The sequence below is a fragment of the Periplaneta americana genome, chromosome 1 (genome assembly GCF_040183065.1).
Source record: "Periplaneta americana isolate PAMFEO1 chromosome 1, P.americana_PAMFEO1_priV1, whole genome shotgun sequence".
Taxonomy (NCBI): Eukaryota; Metazoa; Arthropoda; class Insecta; order Blattodea; family Blattidae; genus Periplaneta; species Periplaneta americana.
Window position 1 is genome coordinate 102,822,996 of NC_091117.1, and position 25,139 is coordinate 102,848,134.

Here is a 25,139-nt window from a genome sequence, read left to right on the forward strand (position 1 = left end):
TTCAAGCCACTGCACCTGCGACAAGTGGCAGCATCGATGCAGACAGCAGCTCACCTACCGAGACACACCGAGTTCGTTGACCTCTTACATCTGTATCACGAGTAGAGTGTGTTAGCGACGATGTTGCCTAACTGCAGAAACTTCAAACTTAATTTTCTAATTAACCGTGCATTTAATTACAAAACGTAATAAAGGTTTCTATTCATTTAAACGTACCCTATCGTCTCTTTTAATTTGCAACGTTATTTCACTTCCACTCTGCATATATATATATATATATATATATATATATATATATATATATATATTAGTGTTTTGGGATTTAATCGATTAATCGATCAATTTCTGTTGTAAGATTAATTGGTCAAAAATGTTTAATCGAATAAACGAGTCGATTAAAATTAATCGGTTGTAGTTGATATTAACTATTATTTTGTTAATACAAACTAATATTAAAAATTCCGACAATATTCCTCTCTCGGAAACTGCTTACTTAAAAGCACAATAGTACTATTATTTTATAACTGCAGAGTAGGTAACGTAGGGAAAATCTTTGCACAAACACTTCAGAAAGAGATGGAGATATGAGGACAGTGACCTAGTCTACCTCTATTGAAAGTTGAAACACAATGCGAAACCCTTATTAAGTTGTATGGTTTTCCAAGAAAACTTCCACCTTGTATCAGCTCATCTTCCTAGCATATGAAATACATACATTTCTGGAATTCGTTTCCCTCATCCCTTATAAAATAGCCATGTTTAGACTGTGTGAGCCACCGGCGTGGCTCAGTCGGTTAAGGCAGACCATTCCAAGTGGGCAGCCCTCATGATGCCACGTGGCTACTCTGGGTTCGGAGGAGCTGCCCTAGCCCCAAGGGCTAACAGCAAGTGAGTGGGAAAGAGACGGAATACCGATCACTGTGAGGGTTGCAAGCGTGCAATGGGTAGAGTGAGCCAGTGAGGTACTTGCATGGATGGCACATTTTATGACACGTAGGAAGAATTCAAGAATTACAACAATTGGCCATTACAAAATAATACAATAAAATAAAATTGTCCTTTTTTCTGTAGTTAGGAAGACAATTAATGACATTTCTTTGATTTCTTTCCCTTTCACCTGTATCAGGAAATATTGTTTGAGCAGTGTGAATGCGTAACACTGCTTCCAACGCAGTGTCGAACAAACATGACCTAGTTTTACTCTTATTCAGGTTCATGACTGAGAAAATGTGTTCGCAAACATAACAATTAACTTGCATGTCAATGCATGGATAAACAGAAATTATTTTTGTTCCATGTTCTTATAAAACGCAACGAGGCCGTCTGGAATATTGTAATATCTGTCTTTCAAAATTGTGTGACACTGAAGCCTTATCAATTCTCTTTGGAATTTGACTGGAGCCTGCTCAACATTTACAGAAAAGGGCGTCATAAATTGTTCACAAAGTTCCTACACGCTGCGACAGATTGTTTGCGGAAAGAGACTAATTGACTCATATAACATCACCAGGAAAGGACACAATATCTCTGAAGTTGAAATCATACACTCCTTCACAAACATTCCATTATGTCATTTATGTCATATGAGAATTTGAGAGGTAAACTCGGTGAAATATTGGGATTTAAATTGACGACCATGGAGAAGTGCTTGACAGAAAAAAAAGTTTTTTTCGTGTTTAGTGATACAGGAAACTTGTTACCAAACGTAGAACGACACTTAATTCGGAGCATATGAATGGGCTCACATGTTTAAAATCATGGATGAAGCAGTATTAACTAAGTGAGTCTTCATACTTTTAATTATTTATGTTTGTCTAAAAAAAATTCCCGGAGAAATTGACACAAATTATAAGCCTCATAATAAATATGTTAGTAAGTAAATAAAATAGTTGTTTTGTAACATAACGATACAATATATACAGATATACAATACCGAACACAAGTTAAATTTAACAATAATTGTGTATTACAGTATATTAAAATATTTTTTCAGCTCTATCAAAACTCAATTAATCGAGATATATATATATATATATATATATATATATATATAATAGAAGAGCTTCCTCCCAAAACGAGTTAAGTCCATTTTCAGTATTTTGGCAGGAAGGACAAAAAACTGTGGATGCTGTTTCGATTTATGCTGGATATTTCCTAATGGTTTCTCATTGTTGTACATTACATCTACGTTTTAAGTAGGACCATTTCTAAAGGAATAAATTAATCTAAATTCTGCGTGATGCTTTTTATTGACCAAAATCTCAGAAAAGAACAAAACATGTTTGTGTTTGTAAATTTATACCTTTCATTTATACAAAATTCTGATCATACACCTCGACATACATGCAATAAGTTGCTACCTACCGCCTTAGGATCAACGGCGAACATGTGAAAATAATGTGGCGAAACATCCAGCAGTACGCGGAACCATGTAAACATGTTACTTTGACTCACCACCCACTCGCTTGCTGTCTTCTGCATATCTTCTGGCTGATAATTGAAGGGTTCAGAGCCATAGTGGGCCAAACACCATAAATTAAAAACGGAGAAAACAAGGGCTAAAATTAAGTGATTACCATAATTTAATTAAACATACAGTGAGTAATATAATGTATGCACATTAAAAATAAATGACATGTCAATTTTCATTAAATTATGGTATTCAATTAACTTTAAACCTTGCTTTCTCCGTTTTTAATAAATGGCGCTTGGCCTACTGTGGCTCTGGACCCTTCAATTCGAATCGCCAGTGTCTATTTCACTTGTAACGAGAGCTCGAAAGTTGATGAAATATCATCTTTTTTCTGAGACATCACAGACAATCCAGGATGCAGTACAACTCGTTTCTCTTCAACACGAACTGATATAGGCCTACTTTTATTTTGAATTTTTTGATCTTTTATTGTCTATTGGTCATTTCTTAGAAAATGTTCTACTTTTTGTTGTAGTTTTGCCCTTTTCTGCTTATGAACGGACTTTTTTTTAAGGTGTACTCGTAGTCTATATTCGAGAATTTACTGCAGCAGATTGCTTACGCAATTCGATTTTGTCTTACAAGAATTTCCTTTTGCATCTTCTTTGACTTCTGATCACTTGTGTTACATGCTTCCCCCATTCAACGCAACAGAATAAAAACTACAGTCGCAGTTTCCGTAGTCAGCATATTGTATCACACAAGTGAAGACGTAAAAATCCTGAAAGAGAAACAAAGCAGAGTAAGTTTTTTTGCAATAGTGACTGAGTTTGGTGAAAATGTAGCCTAGTTTTCACAGACGGAACTATAATATTATTTTGTTTTTAATTTTTATGTCATATTTTCAGAAATGTCAGGTCATTTTATAGGTAATTTTTCTGTGATTTGTAGGTAATCAAATTCCGAGTCCTACTAATAACCCCCCGATTTGTCACAATGACAACTTCTGTCGTTCTCCATATCTTGACTGGCTGCGACCATCTTCATACTCAGCTGTTTCCTGAATAAATATGCTCATGCACGAAGAACTTCTGTTTCCTGAACAAATGTCAAGATGCAAAAGATTTCTGTTTCCTGCACAAATGCGGGAAGTATTTAACATATTTCGATGGAAATCGAGCTATGAACTTAACTTGTTTTGCATGAAATCGTCATATTTCTGCCTCGATATTTACTTCATAGAAGTGAGTTTCAAGGGAAAACATACAGCAGATCTCTGACGATTGCAGAGAATACTAGGAATACAGCAGAAAGTCTTTTTTTTTGTGGGCTTGCGTTTTGGAAAAAAGCTCTTCAACTGTTTTTGCAACAATGTTGGACATAGCATCAGGAGCTCGGGATGAAACAAACTTCCTTGCGTTCGGAAATGGTGTGTCCAATATAGGATATTTCTACGCCAGTTACAAGATACCCTTGGCAACAGACTTCCACGTTCCGCTTTAAAAAGAATCCAGGATGTGCATATGTGATAAAAGATACACGTTGTGTCCTCTTCTGTCACCCCTTAAATGTTTTACGGACTTTTGAATCTCCTAGCATAAAAATGTGTGAACACATTACTAATGGACATAAGAATGAAGATGAAATCGTGAGTTAGGTAATCTCTACTGAATTTAAGAAGTAACAAAAAGTAGAAAACATGCTGAAATTTGTGTATCATTATATTGTCTACACTTGATTTTCTTTATTCTCGGAACGAATTTTATTCCAAAATATGTGTTAAATTAATACATTACGTTTCCGAATGTAGGGCTATAAGTTTATAATAGTCATTTTTGTTGCTTCATCTTACATAAATGCTGAAATTAACATGAATAATAGAATGGGAGAGGTACCGGACATGAAATAGTTGTGCATGGTGTCTTTATCAATCTTGCCGTTGTTGAAAAGAGCAAGCGCAGCCTTGCGCAGTAGTTTCTGCATTTTCCCCAGCGTGTCCCACCACACGGCCTGGTCGTGCTGCTGTAGTTTGGGGATTCGCTGTAACAAATAGAAATACATTTTGCATCTTAACTCTCTCTCATGGAGATATCGCCACTGAAAGTGGAAGTGTTTTCTTTGACTATTACACTTTTACTACGTCACACTACTTTTAACCAATAAAACTGTACGAAATGACGTCTTTCAACCAATCATGGCTGCTTATCGCACAATTTTATCGCGTCCCTAGCATTTCTTTAATTTTATCGCGTCCCTAGCATTTGCTTATTTTTATCAATATCCTAGCATTTGTTTCTTTGTTTGCCAACATTTCAAACTGCACTGGTCCGGACGTCAAGAATCAGAAAATTACAAACCACTCCAGTCGATGCACAGCACTTTCAAATATGACTCACATTGGCATTCAAGAACAAGAATTAATAAAAATCACTGGTCATAGCTATGCATCTTCCCTGAAATCCTATTTACAAATAAATGAAGAGCACCATTCGGAAATCCTGAATAAGTTGAGGGATACACCATGTACAGTTATCCTGAAAAATGATGAGACGATTCTTGGTCGTCGGAAGTTAAAGTTCTACAGCGCGGTTCACTCGATATCGACGTAACGATACATAACATGACAAATAGTACAAGAATTGTTACAAGGACCACAACAAGGACAAGGACCAGAATAAGGATCACGAAGAAGTTAGCCATTTAAGGCCAGGATTTCACAACATAGCTCGAGTCACAAAATATCATTGCTTCACTGTACCGAATGGCAAATGCCTGCTAAGGGATCTACATTCTGGACTGCTGCTGTCACTGTCTTGTCTCGTTAGCTCAGATAGTAGCGTGCCGGTTCCACTGTATAACTGAAACGACTCGTGTTCGATCCCGGATAAAACTTTTTTTTATTGAGGTGTAATTAATTTGTTCAGAGTACCTCGTCTGTCTAAATTGTCGAAAAATATGGAATAATTTATGCCCAATTTCTGGGTCTTACAAGTGGGCTGAACCTCGTCAAAAAAAATAAATCTTACTTGGAAGTTAAAAGTATTCTTCCTCAAACAAAAATCATAAGAAACAAAAAGAGACCTGTTAACTTAAAATCTTGTCCACATGCCATCAGCTTCTATTACAGCTCTAAGTCGATCCGGCATGGATGTCACGAGATTGTGGAATAAGTTGTGATCCCCGGCGAGATCTTCCCAGGTGTCAACAACTTGATCCCACAATTCGTCTCGATTTCGAGGGCGTCGGTGGGCATAGGTGGCTATCCTTCTCTTTTTCAATTCCGCCCATAAATTTTCGATGACATTCAAATCAGGTGACTTCGGAGGCCAATTAATGATTTCTATCTCGGGTCTCCTTTGAAACCATCTTTGAATGCTTGCAGCATAGTGCACGGGATGGTTATCCTGCTGGAACAGCAATGTTCCTTCGGGAAAACGTTCTCGGGCGGAGGGAAGGAATATATTTTCCAGAATGTGCTCATAAGTTCCCGCATTAAACCGGCCATCGATGCGTTCTATAACGCCAGGTCCATCGTAAGACATCCACCCCTAACACGATATGCTAAAGCGCCCCGATCTTTCACGTCGGTGGACATAACGCTGGTCATGTCGGAGACCATCCTCACGATAGACACGGACAGGACCTTCGTAATCACTCGAGATGGTTGTTTCGTCGGAGAAAATTACATTTCTCCAATCGAAATCCACTCGATTGGTAGTGAAGGCAAGATGGTCGACAGCTTGTGCTTCCCCCAAAATTTCCATTTGCGCAGCCCTCCGGCTCCTAATACCGCGGTTCCTCAACCTGCTGATCACAGTCTGTGAAGAGCCGGGAAAGTTAGATGCTGCTCTTATTTCGTTAGCAGTCAGAAAGGGGTCCTGTCGAACTGTCTCGAATAAGAGAGCATCCTCTTCCAATGAAGAAATCCGCGAACGCCCAGGAATAGGGCGATTTTCGACTTCCCCTAAATTTTGGTAACGATGGACCCACCTCGCGGCTGTACTTCCAGGAACATCGAACAAACGGCCAGCAGATCTAGCCCCATATCCAGCCTCAACTAGAGCTATAACTCGCTGTCTCATGTCACGTCGGTTCGCCATTACGATGAGAAATGAGGGATGACGATAATACTTTAGTGTAGACAATGACTATTTAACGTGATATAGAATTATTGAAATAACAGGCATCTTGCATAGTAAGAGTTAATAAATCAACCCTAAATTAAATATATAAATAACAGGATATAACAGGAAGTCCAGTTGTTACGAAACTAATCAAATTAAATCTAATTGCATTTAGTAAATAAACTCCAAGTTATGACACCACATTGCTACAGCTAAATTGTAGGTTATTAACATAAGCATTGAATAGGTCCCTGGCTGTGCGTTGGACGACAAAACCATCATCGAAAGTTCGAATCTTGCGGAGGAATGTAACTTCTTTCTTTTTATAATGTAAATCAGACTTCTAACTAAAATCATCCATATTTCTTACATTATTTATTAATATTTATAGCCAACATTGAATTTGTAAAGAAAAGACTTTAAAAATCTCATATGGAATTTGTGATCTGTAGTGACATATACATAGATTATCTTTCAGAACTTTTCCGTAAATATAAATTAAATTCACTCCTTGAAACTGAAAACCGTAGTCGCAGAGTCATTTTCCCACAGCATACAAGCTGAAGTAGCACAGCCATTGATAAATGTTTTGTACACAGAATTAGACTGAATTCCTATTCGACAGAACCTATAATCAATGGTTTGTCTGAACATGATAAACAAATCCTAAGTGTTTCCAATGTTACTGAACAATTTCAAAATATTAATTTAAAAACTAAGAAAGGATCGTAAATGCTGTATCTAGTGATTATTTACATTTATGTCTACAAAATGAATCTTGGAAAAACATATATGATACTGGTACTACTGATATTAAGAGTAAATGTATTGAATTTTTCACTTAATTTCATAATCACTTCAGTGGATGTTCTCCACTCAATGTTGTGAAAAAATTCAAAAGTAAAAACATGTAGATAACGCAGGGACTTCAAAATCTCATATATTAAAGAGAAGAATTTATATGTAATGAGTTTCAATGTAATGATCCTCATGTTCTTAAATACTATAAGAAGTACAGTGTAATTTATAAAAAAAATTATGAAAGAGGGAAATAGAATATATTTGAATAGAAAGGTACAAAATTCAGATAATACAATTAAACCTATTCGAAATATTGTTAAATTTAAACTTGTAGATATCCTAAGAAAGAAAATATTTTTTCATTAAAACCAATTATTATAAAGTAGAGGATCCCAAAACTGTTGCAAATTCTTTTAACCTATTATAGCATATAGTACAGAAATATTATTGACAACGTAAACATTCAAGAGTTTGCAAAAGATACTGCAATTGGTTACTTAACAGATGCATTTAATAATTATATTAATATATGTAATTAGTCAATAACTGCAACAGTGCTTTTTCATTCAATCATAACATGAATAAAATTGAATGCACATTAAATTAAACAATATTGCAAACACGTAGATAAAATAGTTAAAATTAACTGAAGGGGTGAGAATGAAATAATCCAAAGCCATACTTTTAACAAAAATTGTTTTGTGCGAGTGCATTTCTTACACATATGGGAAAGCTATTAATAAAAATATTGTAATAATTACTCGACAAATGACTTAGCCTAAGGACTCTAAACCTTTGTAAAAGTTTGTCTATTATTACATATATTTTTTAATTTCATTTTTATTGTTAGTTTTTAATATATATGCATTTACATTGTATATGTGTGTATAAATGCATTCATTAGATTAACGTTTATAATATTATAACTTGTAATTTTGTATTGTTTGCGATCATTAACACTTAATCTCAGGACTTTGTAAAACTCTATTTCAACGTTATTTAGACAAAAAAAATCGTTGTGTAGACTAAGAATCGAACTCGCACTCTTCTACACAACACGCAGAAGTCTTACCGTCTGAGCTATTGAAACGACACGAAAGCGTTCCTTTCTGTGCGGAGTGTCGATCTAGTCATGAAGGTCCATTGTCGATTTAACTACACGATTTATGTATATATTTATATTTTATTTACGTAATATTATAATATTTTTTGCAGTTTTTGAAGCCAATTTCGGAACGATGCTAGTAACAAACCAAATAGCCTGAATTTAAGTAACTCGATATTCGTTATCTTGTGTATCAGTGCTCTGGTCTCCGATCATGCGCAGTGTCTCACATCTGAGACTTAAGAATATTCAATCGTCTCATCCTTTTCCAGGGAAACTGTACATCAACGCACACGTCCAATATAACGTCAACTGAACAACCAACCACCAAAACATTCAAATTTGAAAATTGTACTTATTTTCAATAATTGTTTCTTTTAAAATTATTCATGTTTATTTTTTATTTCATCATCGTTAATTAAAATATTTCTTGTTTATTTCATCATCCCTAATTAAAACTTTTCTAACACTCGTTTATATTATTTAGGTTATGTTATAACTTCTGCTATATGATATTATGAATAGTCACGTATCAGAGATTGTTTAATACTAAGATTTATTGAAAATAATCTTTCAAGTGACGTTGATTACTGGGATCGGGATAATTGAAGTGGAATGCAACTGTTTCAATAAAAATGAAACTGAATCAACAAAGCCTTCTTGACCAGTAACCGTCCACAGAGTTCAATGAAGATTCCATAGTTGGCACAACTGATAAGAAAACAGCTAATCATAACACACTACTGCCATCTACTAGCGTAATATTTATAATGTTGAGATGTACAAATCTAAAGACAGTTTTGAATTTTCGTAAGTCAATTAATATTTTATTGTAATGGAGTACTTCGTTAATTTTAATCTTTATATACTTTCTTCTAATCGTATAATAGTCAATTAAATCCCACTCGAGTTTTGATTTTCTCTAGATAAATCAAAACCTCTAGTGAGATTACTGTTGATAAATACCTGTAGTTTGTGAATAATTTAATTACGTATTCAATAACGCCCCTATCATATACAAACGATGTCAAGAAGAAAACAAGCAATTACTTCTCATTATGCGTTTATAACAATTTAGTTCTTTATATTTAAAACATTTGAAGAGTTCGCGGGAAAAACGATGAATGTCACAGTTTTGTTAAGGTTGACGTCATTATCTAATTCAATGGATCACTACGAAATTTAATATTGTTCTTATGAAAAATGGTAAAAAGGGGAATTATCACCAAGAATACAGTAATCCTTTCCTTTAGTTTCTATGGAAACAGCACTACATCTTGCAGTTATAGACTCAATTAGATCATTATCTAATCCTTAACAGAAATGTGACATTCATCGTTTTTCCCGCGAACTCTTCATTTACTCTGTACTCGGACAAGGAAATGACTATTGTTTTCCAGATTGTATAGAAAGTCACTTTTCATAATTTCAAATTTTAAGAAATCTGACCTCATGTAGGCCTATAATTTCGGTGCCTGAAAGGCTATTGTGCGTGTCGGTGAAATTGGCAATCATGGGATCGTTTTTGGTGAGAAATCCGAGGATTCGCCATGGAATTACTTGACATTCGCCTTTCCGTTTGAGAAAACCTCGGAAAATCCAACAAGAAAATCAACCGATGCAGGATTCAAACCCACGTCCGAATGCAGCCTCAGAATTCGAGTCCGGCGTGACTTCATAATTGCAGTATTTATTTAATAAGTACTAATTACTTTTGGGCAAATTCACAGAAAGGAGCTAACGGTCGTATGTCGTAATCTCTATACCATGAAAAAACCGTAATTTAAAATTGACAGATTTATTAACAAAATAATTTTCCTACGTCTCAAAAAGATGGTTTCTTAGCGCCCTTTACAATCGTCTTCCAACCAACCACGGTATACTCTGTCTTTGGCTTTAAATTAGTTATAGCGATGAACGAAAAGAGATTGTGCAAGAAAATTTTCGACTTCGTCTACATAAAAGTGTCGATTAAAAATGGGCGCGGCTGTGTTGGAGACATATCTGTAGGTTTTACTGAATACTCTGTCGTAAATAATAGACGAAATTTTTCGTTTGTCACCAAAATCAGTGTGCTAGCACATTGAAATCGCGAGATATGGATCTACTATCTGGTAAATTTTCGCGTACAGCCAAAATGGCAGCCAATCGCCGCGGGTCCCCACCAAGTTCATACTCACATCGTAGTAGTAGTATACCCGATCGAACGAGACCACATTTATTTCAATCGTGTAATTAGTCACGAAGTTATGGTATTGGAATGGATCATCCTGCAAACGTTACATCGCCGTTTCCGTCCTGGTACCCCATATCTTGGTCTGATTTTAAAAACATATTCAGTCAAATAAAATATTTTCCTTTATTTCTGTAACGACGTTAGTTTTTTTAGACGTCTTTAAGCCTAAAATTATTGCCTTAAAAGTTTCGTACTGGAAAGAGATATAATTTCAACAGCTTTTAAAGATAATGTATTTCATTTATATAGTTACATGCATTGGGCAATATATTACGACGTTAATCCTGATGAAGCTGGATGCTTATATGTTTATGCAATGAAAAAATGTAAATGTGCACTTAAACAAGCTAAATTACGATTTAATGTTTCTTGTATATATAACTATTAATAAGTGTAAAGCGGTATGGAAAATTATTAATTGTAATAGATCTTCGGGTGGTAGAAGTAATTACATTAATCTTGAATCCGAGGGTTTTATTCATATTTTGTTAACTCGGCCACAGCACTAACAAATAGTGTAAATAGTTGCACTCATCAGTCCTTATCTTTTTTGGAGAATACTAATATGTCTGGTATTTTTTTAGTTGGTTATTTAACGACGCTGTTTCAACTACGAGATTATTTAGCGTCGATGAGATTGGTGATAGTGAGATGGTATTTGGCGAGATGACGCTGAGGATTTCCCATAGATTACCTTGCATTCACATTACGGTTGGGGAAAACCATAGAAAAAACCCAACCAGGTAATCAGCCCAAGCGGGGATCGAACCCGCACACAAGCGCAACTTCAGACGGGCAGGCAAGCGCCTTAACCGACTGAGCCACGCCGGTGGCTTATCTGGTAAATGTAGATACATTTATGATGTAAGTGCTGACATAATACAGGATGTTATTTATCTTATTATTGATCCTTTAACGTTTTGTATCAATCATTATCTTATGATTGGTAATTTTCCGCAATATTTGAAATTATCTAAAGTTATTCCCATCTTGGAGAAAGGTGATCCATCTCAGGACGCGAATTATCGCGCCATTTCTATTGCACCTATTTTTGCTAACCTTATTGAAACTATTGTGCAAATTCAATTGTACGATTATTTCGAAAGTAATAATTTATTCACTAAAATCAATATGAGTTTAGAAGAGGAAGTTCTAGTACTATAGATGTTCTTGAGAATCTGATTTCTTCTATAATAACTGGTTTTGATAAATCTAAAAATACTTTTGCAGTTCTTTGTGACCTTACCAAAGCATTCGACTGTGTTTCGAATGATATCTTGATCATCAAATTAAATTATTATGGAGGTTCAGATATTGAATTGGATTTGTTTAGAACTTATCTACGTGATTGTTACAAGCTTTATATTTTAATGGAAGGTGTTGGAATCTTGTTGCCGTTCAGTATGGTGTTGCCCAAGGTTCTTTTTTAGGACCTTTGTTATTTCTTCTTATGATCAATTTTTGTTATTGGCTTGTTTTACGACGCTGTATCAACATCTAGGTTATTAGCGTCCGAATGAAATGAAGGTGATAATGCCGGTGAAATGAGTCCGGGGTCAGCATCGAAAATTACCCAGCATTTGCTCGTATTGGGTTGAGGGAAAACCCCGGAAAAAACCTCAACCAGGTAACTTGCCCAGGCCGGGAATCGAACCCGGGCCACCTGGTTTCGCGGCCAGACGCGCTGACCGTTACTCCACAGGTGTGAACTTTATGATCAATGATTTGTCATTTAATATTTATATTTAATCTGTTTATTTGCAGATGATACCACACTTTAGGCTACTGATAGGAATGTGAATGAATTGAAATTAACAGTCACTCAATCTTTTGATAAAGATGCTTCTTGATTTTTGGCTAATGGTCTTTGTCTTAATGACAAGACTCAGAGTGTTTTATTTCCGTTGAGTAGAGAGGTATATGTTAATATCCTTCAATGGGTCAACTCTTAGGTGTTTTTGATTTAAGTCAACTTGGGAAGGTTATATTAACGACCTGTGTATTAGATTGTCAAGAGTAATATATTTATTAAGGAGACTTAGGTACCTTGTACAGATGTCAAAAGAAAAAGTGGCCGCTCTCCAGACACTAAGTTCCCTTCTGGTATCTCCACTACAATTCGGAGACAGGCTATATTATATGTTTTTATACCACATTGGCTGATATCTACAATTATAATTAAAGCGTTCTTCGTGTTACAGTTGTAGCATGATGGTAGCGTTTCGGGCTGGTATTTGTGAGGTCGTGCGTTCAAAAACATCATGTTTTTATGTCCTTTTTTGTTTTTAAGAGAGAGAGAAAATATAATTGCTCCTATCTCTTTTATGACTTCTTAGTAATTAACATCAGGTTCATGAGTAAATCATGCCCTGACTTTTTCATTATTTATTATGATATTATGGCTGCAAATGGAAAGAAAGAAAGAAAGAAAGAAAGAAAGAAAGAAAGAAAGAAAGAAAGAAAGAAAGAAAGAAAGAAAGAAAGAAAGAAAGAAAGAAAGATTATATTCTCAACAAAAATATCTTTCGTGACTTAAACAAAACAGACTTACTGACGTCTGTCTTAAAAAAATTCAAACAATTAAACATTCAAAAAACAAAACAAAAAGCTACGATTCCTCCCATCTGGACCACATCTTGCAGTCGAGTGGGAATGGAATCGACTAGTCTTTTTTATTCTCAGTCACGGCATCCCGGGCATCCTGGACGAGCTTCCACAAATCATCAGCACGTTTTGGAGGGGAATTGGGCAATTTTTCAGCATTTGCTTCTTTACTTGTGCATCCTTAGCCCAGTTGGAATTTAGATATCAACGTCTCATGTTTAAATCTTCGTCACTCCTTTTCATTTTATTGTGTTACAGGATAGTATAATGTAATAATGTAAGAAGAAAAAACTAGGACTAGTATTACCCAATTGTATTGTTTCATAACTGGCATTAAATTTATATTACTTATAATGCTAAAGAACGATAACAGAATATAAATAAGTTGAATATTATATATATATATATATATATATATATATATAATATTCAACTTTAGCGATATAAATAATATGCAAGTTATCATTTATATTCTGTTACCGTACTTTAGCGTTATAAATAATATTAAAGTTATCATTTATATTGTTATCGTTCTTTAGCGCTATAAATAATATTCAATTTATTTTTTATATTCTGTTATCATTCTTTAGCTTTATAAATAATATTTAAATTATCATTTATATTCTGTTATCATTCCTTAGCGTTATAAATAATATTGAAGGTATCATTCATATTCTGTTATCGTTCTTTAGCGATATAAATAATATTAAAGTTATATATATATATATATATATATATATATATATAACTAAAGAACGACAAAATAATATAAATGATAACTGTAATATTATTTATATCGCTAAAGAACGATAACAGAATATGAATGATACCTTGAATATTATTTATAACGCTAAGGAATGATAACAGAATATAAATGATAATTTAAATATTATTTATAACGCTAAAGAATGATAACAGAATATAAAAAATAAATTGAATATTATTTATAGCGCTAAAGAACGATAACAATATAAATTATAACTTTAATATTATTTATAACGCTAAAGTACGGTAACAGAATATAAATGATAACTTGCATATTATTTATATCGCTAAAGAAGAGTAACAGAATATAAATGATAATTTGAATATTATTTATATCGCTAAAGAACGATAACAGAATAAAATCTTATCTTACCGACAGAATTGAAATAACGAAAATTGACAATTATTCAAGTGAACCTTCAATTATTAATATAAGTGTTCCCCAAGGCACAGTTCTAGGCCCTATTCTATTTTTAATATGTATTAAAAATATATATTGAAAATTGACTTACAACAGTACAATGGTGTTCACTATTCCTATGCAGATGACACAGTTTTACTTTTTGGTGGAAAAACCTGGTATGATGCATATAATAACTCAAATAATGGACTTAAAATAATAAAAAAAAAATAGTTTGACATAAATTATTTTTCTATCAACGAAAATAAAACCCTAATTATTCCATTCTCATTATCTGAAAAATGTAACAAACCTCCTACATCTATATTAAATATTAAATTACATAATTCTAATTGTTGTCTTATACAGTGTAAATGTCCGATTATTAAAGAGTCCTCTGAAATTAAGTAGCCTATTTAGGCATAATTTTCGATGATCATTTGAAATGGAACCAATACATTAATTACCTTTGTAATAAATTACGTAAAATAGTATATTATTTTGTTTTATTGAGGAATTACTTGTCAATAAGTTTATTACGCACAATATGTTTAACTTTATTTCAATCGGTACTTATGTATGGAATTATAGGATGGGGTAACTCATTTAAATCCAATTTTAATTCACTTTATTTATTGCAGAAGAAAATACTTAAAATATGTCTTCATAAACCTATTGATTTTCCATCTCAAAATTTGTTTTTAGTCTTTAATGTACTTAACGTAAGACAAATTTATTATATTGTATTAATAAAATTCATACATAAAAATCGAAATAATTTTGAATTGTGTTCTCATAGTTATGAAACAAAAGGTATGAATTCTTTAAGATTGTTTGGACCAAAATGCAACACTGTTACAGTATTTAATCATAGTAGTAATTTAGGCCCAAGAATATATAACAAATTTATATTTAAATATCCTAATCTTGTCAATTCTAATAATTCTAGTATTAAATTTAAAAAATTATGTATGGATTTTATAAAAATTGAAAAAATTGTAAATTTAAATTTATATACTATAATTGCATAGTAGACATAAGACAAATTGTACTGTATAATTATTCATTTCAATTCAGGAATCCGCCGCTGAGCACGAGTTCTACTCTTTCAGGGGCGAGCTAAAGTTTTTCTGTATATATTATATTTTATGTTACAATTATTAGCAAAATAATAAATAAATAAATAAAATGATAACTTGATTATTAGCCTATTTATACCGCTAAAGAACGATAACCAAATAAAATGATAACTTGAACAAGGCTCGAACTCACAACCTAAGAATCATTAAGCGAACACAGTACCACCGCTCTACGATGTGAATAACTCCTGCTTAAACATCTTAGTTCCGAAACTGCTTCTCTAAGGGCAAGCATCATGTAACATCACTGTTATCCGAAGTGGCCTTAGAAAATATACGCTGTTCACGGGTGCAGTCACTTTTTTTTGGCAGCTGTACCTAAATAATTTCTTAAAACCTCATATGTCCCTTTTTCAAATAGTATAATTACTTATGGTGTTCATTTCTGGGGAAATTGTCATAAAATTGATTAAGTTCTTCCTTTGCAAAAAAAAAAAAAAGGCAATACGAATTTTGACTGATTCTTTATTTTGATGCTCACTGTAAGCTTTTATTTATTGCCAAAAAAAATTAACTGTTGTTAATTTTTATATTTTTCATTGTTTGATCAAAATTAAGTAAAATACAAAACGTTATTATCCACATAGTGAGATTCATCATTATGGTACAAGACATAATTACCACCTTGTGACCCCTAGTGTTAGATTAGCCAAGTCTAAACAATGGTTCACATAAATTGCATTGTCTATGTTTAATAAACTTAATTATATTGCTCATATTGTTAATTTTAATAGATTTAGTTGTATTATTCGTGACTGGCTAATAAAAAACCCTTTTTATGATATAAATGAATTTATGGACACCAGTGTTGATATAGTATTTTAGTTAGTAAGTTTGTTTGTTTTCCTTTTGACTTTGTCTATGTATCTGTGATACCAAGGCTGTTTTTATCAATAAATCATAACACATATAGTTTCTGTACATAATAACATAACACTTAGGCCTACATACTATAATATATGAAACAATTTTGGGAGCATATCACAATCCAAGCGATTCATTCATTACTTTATTTTATACAAACATGAATGACAGAAGAGATCTCTAGAATAATTGATTTTGTTAAATGACCATTTTCTTCAATAGGCTTACATATCCATTTCATTGAAAATATTTGCATTTAATGTACATCATTTTCGAATGAGTTGTCTCATGCATACGGGTAGGTACGAACAAAATCTTTCCTTTAAGGGACACAGGACTGAGTTTTTAGCCAAAATGGTAGAAATAAATGTTTTTGTTCTCTATTTGTAGTTGCCTTATATATTTATTTAACATTTGTCCTATATTTACTCATCGCCCACCATTTTGAGAGATCTGGCGGCAATTTTTTAAATGCTACGCTCAGCTCCTTTAAATCTAACACACCCATTAAAAATTGAGTTTTCTCAAAACTACGTTTTTAGTCAATAAAAAATGTTCCCAGCGGCTTATATTTGCTCCGATTTGAATTAAACTTTGCAAGAACACTCAGCATACTCCAATACACAAACCTGTGCATGGAGTCAGCTCTTCGCTGTAAATGTTTCATGGTAAGAATTTTTAACTTTCAAAAATTAAATAAAATTATCAAGCAAAAATTGGAATTTATATTTAAAAAAGTTATCTCATTAACCAATGCTCGAATTTAAACATGTAATCGTAAAATGTAGTCTTTCACAGGAAATTGTAATACGCAATAACAATTCTTAAGCCGTCAGAGATGTTTTGAATTTACGTTTAATATTTATTAATATAATTAAATAAATGATAATAATATCTAAGGAACTAATGCTTGAAATTTTATTACATTTGGTACTATTATTTAAATATACAGATACAACAAATCCAGCCACTTTGAAGCAATTGATCGAAAACATTAGAAGTTTCAAAACTTAGTCCCAGTGTCCCTTAAGTTAGGAGAAAAGTCTGTACCAGACAGACAGGCAGATGGACGACGTAAAAGAAAATAATATGAAATATGCTGGAAACGTACTTTGTGATAATGTGGAATAGGTATATTGCAGCACCACATTGTTTGCTCTTTAGATTTCGTCCAATAAATGAGTAAAAATAATGTAACATGACATCCGTTTTTGATCGCATAATTAATTAAACACTGACTTGCTATAAGTAAGAACACACCTTATTATTGAAGTTGATGAGTATGGAGGAGATTGGCTGTAGTACAGAAATAGGTGGCACTGCATTGCTGTCCTTGCGGTACCATGTGTCTAACAGGATTGGATCAGTCCCTGTATTTGCCAGTTCATCCCGAAGCATCTGCAGTTCTGACGAAAGAATGTACGTGGGGATAGGTCGGTACCCGTACTTCTGTCCTAGAAACACCTGAACGTTCACAGGTTAGTTATTAGATTGTGAAATGTTCTCTTTCAGTTACATAAATTGAATAATTGAATTTCTTTACTCAATACTTTATTAGTCAATAAATCATTGCTCTTAACTTATGTAGTACTTACTTACAAATGGCTTTTAAGGAACCCGAAGGTTCATTACCGCCCTCACATAAGCCCGCCTTCGGTCCCTATCCTGAGCAAGATTAATCCATTCTCTATCATCATATTCCACCTCCCTCAAATCCATTTTAATATTATCTTCCCATCTCCGTCTCGGCCTCCCCAAAGGTCTATTTCCCTCCGGTCTACCAACTAACACACTATATCCATTTCTGGATACGCCCATACGTACTACATACCCTGCCCATCTCAAACGTCTGGATTTAATATTCCTAATTATGTCAGGTGAAGAATACAATGCACGCAGTTCTGCGTTGTGTAACTTTCTCCATTCTCCTGTAACTTCATCCTTCTTAGCCCCAAATATTTTCCTAAGAATCTTATTCTCAAACACCCTTAACCTATGTTCCTCTCTCAAAGTGACAGTTCAAGTTTCACAACCATACACAACAACCGGTAATATAACTGTCTTATAAATTCTAACTTTCATATTTTTTGACAGCAGACTAGATGACAAAAGCTTCTCAACCGAATAATAACACGCATTTCCCATATTTATTCTGCGTTTAATTTCTTCCCAAGTGTCATTTATATTTGTTACTGTTGCTCCAAGGTATTTGAATTTTTCCACCTCTTCGAAAGATGAATCTCCAATTTTTATATTTCTATTTCGTGCAATATTCTGGTCACGAGACATAATCATATACTTTGTCTTTTCGGGATTTACTTCCAAACCTATTGCTTTACTTGCTTCAAGTAAAATTTCCGTGTTTTCCCTAATCGTTTGTGGATTTTCTCCTAACAAATTCACGTCATCAGCATTGACAAGAAGCTGATGTAATCCGTTCAATTACAAACTCTCTCTGTTATAGAATATTATTTTATACTATTCTTTCGTTAGAAAAGTGATGTTATATTGCTTTTATATGTAGTTTTGGGCAGACATCATGACCAAGAAGTAATTCTTGCACTATACTCTAAAGCTCTAAGATATAAAACTAGCTGTTGACAAAATATTTCTTTTACATAAAACACAAAAAATATTCTTGCAAGAAAAGATTTAGCACTGTAACCCCTATACAAGAAGCAAGTAAATATTCATATACAGGGTGCTTAAAAAGTAGCGCATATTTTTACAGAAGGTGGCATAAGTCTAAACTAGAAAAAAAAGTTCCTATAAACCCTATAAACATGTATTCGGAAACAAATATCTGTTAAGATATGTGCCATGCTGTATTGTGGTCTATGATCGTCATTCGTTTAAAAACACAAACCAAAGATGCATGTTTTGAGAATGGCTAACATCCCTCAGCAGAAGTAAATAAAGAATGTAGTCGTAAATAAATGACAAAGACACTACATTAATCATGAAATGTAAGTCCTTCACAGGACACTTTAGTGAAGCCCTCAATTTTACTTGTGTTAGTAAGTACGCACAGTACGTACAGTATTCAGCGATGTAGACTGTCTTTCTGTTTATGCACAACGGGGCACCATCTTATTTTCTACGACTCGCAAGACAATACCTAACCCGGAGGTTTAATGTGCGATGGATTGGTCGAGGAGGTTCAGTAGCATGGCCTCTCCGAACACCTGGTCTTTTTTTTTATTTCTGACCATGGGTACATTTAAAGACATTGATGAATGTCACATACTTCGACAATGTACAAACATTACAGGAGCGTGTATCCAGTGTATGTGAGAAAATTCAACAACAGCCAGGTGTGGTCGCAAGAGTTCGTGATTCACTGAAAAGAGCTGAAGCATGTGTAACAATGCGTGGTAACCACATAGAACATCTCCTGTAGTGTCTATGTAACAGACAGGTGGGTATCGTAGGCATGGCCCATATCTCTACAGATATTTGTTTCCGAACTTTTTTTCTAGTTTCGACCAATGCTACCTCCTATAAGAATATGCGACACTTTTTTAAACATCTATATTGTCTATCAGAAATATGAGCACTCAGAATTTCATACATTGGAAGAAAAATAAGCTTTCTTGCTGATATGACTATCATTTAAGTTCAATCGTAAAAGGTAGCACGTTTGAAGCAAGAATTGATTGATGCAGCTGGATTTTAAACAAGAATGATGAATATAACCTGGCTATTTTGAAACTGTGTAAGGTAGACAATAAATTTAAGTTTCAGTAAAGTCTGTGCTGTATTGTCTTATAATGTTACAATAAACATACGAGTATAAAAGTGAAAAAGTGCAATAACGTGAAAAGGGAAAGATGTACTCAAATACTAGGAAAATTTATTCCATGTTGTCTATGACAATATTAATATACAGTAATGTATTTGCAGCGCTAGAAAACCATTAAAAATGCAATAAGATTATTATAAAAATGGCAAGTTTAAATAGCCGAAGGAGTGATCCATGGTACCCACAATGTTTATGAAAATTCTAGCGAATTTTACCAAAGAATAAAATTAATAATTCTTGTTCAATTTCATCTAAAACTTCCTCCTTGGTTTCCTTAATGTATTCACTTTTGCCCTGTGTCATTACGTTTCAAAATATTATAAGTTAACTGTTCCGTTCAACTTGAGGACGAAGATTAACTTTATCTTTTTTATAGTACTGCTTATACTTTAGTTTTACATATTCTTTTAAACATGTTATTGTAATTAATGTGTTTTTACAACATTGTTCAATTCGCTCACAAAGTCAATTAGTCTACGAAAAATTTCTGGATTTTCATATTCCTCACTTTCATCATGGCCGCGTAGAACCAATTAGAAGACGCCGCTACAGTAACAAGATCTATAATATTCTTGATACAATTCTTGATAGAATATAAGTATTATCTGTTCTTTTTCACTCTGTTATGTTTTTCTAGGTTTTCATTATAGGCGTGAGTCAATATGGGCTAGTTAAAATGGTTATTCTCCCTAAAATATTAAGATTCGCCACTTTTTTTTATATGTTTACTGTTTCCCTCATGTTTTCTTATACATACGTTAATTATAATCAATCAGATTACCGAGATTGTTCACCTCAGTTTTATTCCACATTTCTTTAAATTGAAAATTAAATAAGGTATTTGTTACAACCACATACCTAGCTATAATAATCTTGAAAATTTTCGTGTATACTCACAATCCCATCCGCCCTTTTATTTTTATGTTAGATTCTAATGTTCTAGAAGAAAAATGGATCGTTTATTAAGCTCAACATTATCAATGTTTCACTTCTCTTGAGCATAACAGAAACCACACGCAGACGATTAAGCCGTAATATAACACAACTTCATAAAGCCAATATTGTCAGTTTTTTTGAACCTAAATTGCCCCTGAATTAAGTAAGATGTCCCACCATCCCACCATGCAGTTAATTATCTATAAAAATAAGGGCCTCAGATTCTTTTTAAAAGTCATCAAATCAATACAGCCTTAAGAAATAATGCAAAAATAAAACAAATGAAAGACATTCTTATGTTACAAAGTAACAAAGTAGACATTAACAAATAGCCTTCATATATAAAACTTTCATTTCCACGCTTTTCGTTGTATATGAAAAGTTTGCACTAACATTAAAATCCACCTTCACTATTATTTTGATTTCTGTCTCTCACGGTGAACATATCGAATGTTCAGTTCACAAAAATATTTCCTTCTCTCGCCCTGTGTTTTTAATGTTTTCAATTATTAGCCTATACAATGATATAGGCAATTGCTTAGGTTGAATTGTAATGAAAATTCAAGTGTAATGTGACCCTTAGTTGAATAAACGAGTAAGATGTACTTGCACCTAAACATGAATAAGATATCCATTCTTGTACACAGATCACACACTGTGTGTAAGATGGGAAAGAACTTAGCTCATGCGCAATTAATACAGTTCTGTTCCGCGCCGTGGCGGCGTAGTCTAAGGCATCCTGCTTACGAATCGCGTTACAGAATGCCTGCTGGTTCGAAACCTCACAGAGGAAAGAAATTTCCTCATGAAATTTAGGCCAGTGTATGGGACCGGGCCCACCCAGTATCATAATGCACTTGGGAAGCTAGCGATAGGTTGCGAAATCCGGTTATGAAAGCCAGCAATAACGGCTGGGAGATAATCGTGCTAACCACACGATACCTCCATTCTGATTGGATGATCATTCACCTCTGTTTCGAAATGTGGAGGTGAGGCCAGCAGTCGGCTGGTCAGTCTGGATCCTTAATGAACTGAAGCTCCACGGATTAATATTTACTGCGTTTCCATGGAGTATTAAAATCGATTTGAATATATATTATTTTAATGTACCGAAGTACATATGACAAAACCCGGAGCCGGAGAGAATTTTTCTCCGTTCCATTACTCTTTCATGGATTTGAATATGTTTTCCGTATTGAATACGATCCCTCGAGCCCTGCTTTCATGCAATTTTCGATGCGTATTAAATGTACAGTTTTTTTTTATAATGTATAATCGAGGGCTGAGCACGGAGCAATATAGGTTACATTTTTTCAGGCGTTTTCAGAAGATGGTGAATTGTCACGCGTCAAAGGAAGCATTTCCAGTCCAGATATACAAATACATGGTTACCACTTATCACATTATCACATAACCCACCCATGAAAAATTATCTAACGGGCTGTAACTGTGTAGCCTCTTAGGAGCTAGCCGCCACATAGACTATCTGTGTAAATTCTGGTTCAGCTAGACGACGGCATCTGCCCCTGGTGTCTGTGAGGAGTACACTATCGTCGTGCATTTCAGGCGCTATGTTCGGTTCAGGTCTGTCGAGTATGGCGAAGTTCGATATTCGCCGATGTTCGCTCTGCAGGAGGAGGTCTGTCGAGTTTGTTTCACCTTGTTACAATAAAATTCGCTGTCCTCCAATCCCACTTTTTTTTAACAGCTTGGGGACTTTAGCACAGATCTTGCGATTAGTTTTTCATAAGAAACAAGACGAACTTTGTAATGTCTTGGTTGTCTCTCTGATATTCGAACATTGCAGGGCATTAGTGTACACATTGAAATTAAACAATGCGAAAATATAAAGTTTGGATTTTAGATTTTCGTTAAAGAGTCATCGCCGATGCTTGAGAAGTTAGCTTGCTTCTCGATAGATTATGATTCATAAGTTAAAACTCGGTGGAGGATGCAGAATTTTTTAGCATTACTTCTTTTAAGATAATAGGAAAAAAACGTTAATTTCAGGGTGTCTCAGGAGAAATGTAAAATATTTCAGGATAATGTAGTTTGGGTTAAATTACGTCGATTTAACCTGATATACCTATGCCCGAAATGTAACGGTTGGGGAGAAATACTGGAACATCTTGCGGTTCCGTGTACTATACTTGACTTGTTACTCCAGATTTTTGCACACGGCACTATCTGAACAACGCAACACCAGCGCAAGACACATAACTGAATACACGTTCACTTGACATTTAATTCATGTATTCGCGTACTGAACATGCAGACATGCTTTTTGTTTATAGATTTTGTGATGGCAATGCATTGGCTGCTGTTGAGGAATAGCTATAGACGAAGTTTCCCCAATCGACGGGTTCCATCTATCTGTGTGTTTTCATGTATTTACCGGATGTTATCTGAAACTGGCAAGCTACCAAGTGTTACATTGAGGTCGGAAAGAGAACTGATACAGGTACCGATACTTGAAAAGAATTTACAGTGCATGAAATCCATAAGAAGGACAATTTTAGTAATTTGTACTTTATTTTCTTACTGAGTTTGCACTGAATTATGAAATAAACTTATTGGAATAACACAAGATGCAGCATTTTCAATAATGTATCATATCACAATGTTCTAAAACGTAGAAATACGTCTATAATGACACTTTCCATTTAAAAGTTCGTCCATCAACAAATCCCCAACCATTACATTTCGGACATAGATATATGAGGATGTAGATTAACCCAAACTACATTACCATGAAGTATTTTACATTCCTCCTGAGACACTCTGTATATATTTGCAATGGTGTGAGCTTTAAACTCGGGTGGCTTTAAAAGTGGACGATCTACCACAGACCAAATATTTACAGTCAAAATATTGATGGAGAAGATGTGGAAAAACAGCCTGGACCTAACACAGACTTTTGTAGACTTTAAACAAGCATGCGACTGTATTAACAGAAATGAAATGTTCGATATTATGTTACATTTTAAAATAACCTTTAAAGTTAGTACAACCAACAAGATTAATCATGATAGAGACAACAGCTAAAGTTAAACTACAAACAGTTATGACAGAATCTTTCAATGTCACACAAGGGTTAAAACAGTGAGATGGACTGGCACCAACACTGTTTAACCTAATGTTGGAATACGTGATTAGGAAATTATCCATTGATAGAAATACAATGTTGGAACACAAAATGGTCCAGATTGTAGGATATGCAGACGATATCAACATAATGGCACGATCCCATATGAGAGCTAAAAAAAAACATTCCAGGAATTAAAAAATGAAGCAGAAGAGAGAGGATTGCAAGTAAATACAAATAAAACAAAAGTTATTACTACTACCCGAAGGAAATTTAGAAAACCTGAACAGTTTGAAATTGGATCCCAAAATTTGGAAATAACCAATTAATTTAAATATTTAGGATCCTGGTTAACTGAAGATAATAAAGAAATAGATGAAATAAAGAAAAGGATACATGCTGCCAACAAAACATATATTTCAGTACATCTATATTTAAGACAAGGAATACCCATCGACAATCTAAAATCATATTATATAAAGTTATGAATAAGCCGGTAGTAACATATGGCAGTGAAACCTGGACTGTAAATAAACGAGCCGTCAATATAACCAACACCTTCGAAAGAAAAATCTTGAGTAGAATTTAGGGCCCAGACCAAGACAATGGGATTTGTAGAATACGATATAATAATGAATTATATAATCTATATAAAGATCAGGATTTTACCATCCGACTACAAAGTCTACAATGGGCAGGGCACATAATTAGGATGGGAGACAACCGAATACCCAAGAAAACACTATTCAGTAAAATCGAAGGTAAGGCCTATTGGAAGACTCAGGGATCGCTGGATTGATGCAGGGGTAAAGGACGCTAACACGTTCCTTAAAACCAGACGGTGGATATCAGCCGCTAAGAATAG

General features: G+C 34.0%; 1 protein-coding gene across 1 annotated transcript in view; it reads right to left on the reverse strand.

Moving 5' to 3' along the window:
* LOC138698967 (NACHT and WD repeat domain-containing protein 2) overlaps positions 1 to 25,139 on the reverse strand; it is a 487,839-nt gene that overhangs the window by 401,344 nt on the left and 61,356 nt on the right. Inside the window, exons 4-5 of the mRNA XM_069825158.1 lie at positions 17,712 to 17,915; positions 4,309 to 4,453 (exon numbers count right to left, since the gene is read on the reverse strand). Coding sequence (XP_069681259.1) covers positions 4,309 to 4,453; positions 17,712 to 17,915 — 349 coding nt within the window. The remainder of the gene's footprint in view (positions 1 to 4,308; positions 4,454 to 17,711; positions 17,916 to 25,139) is intronic.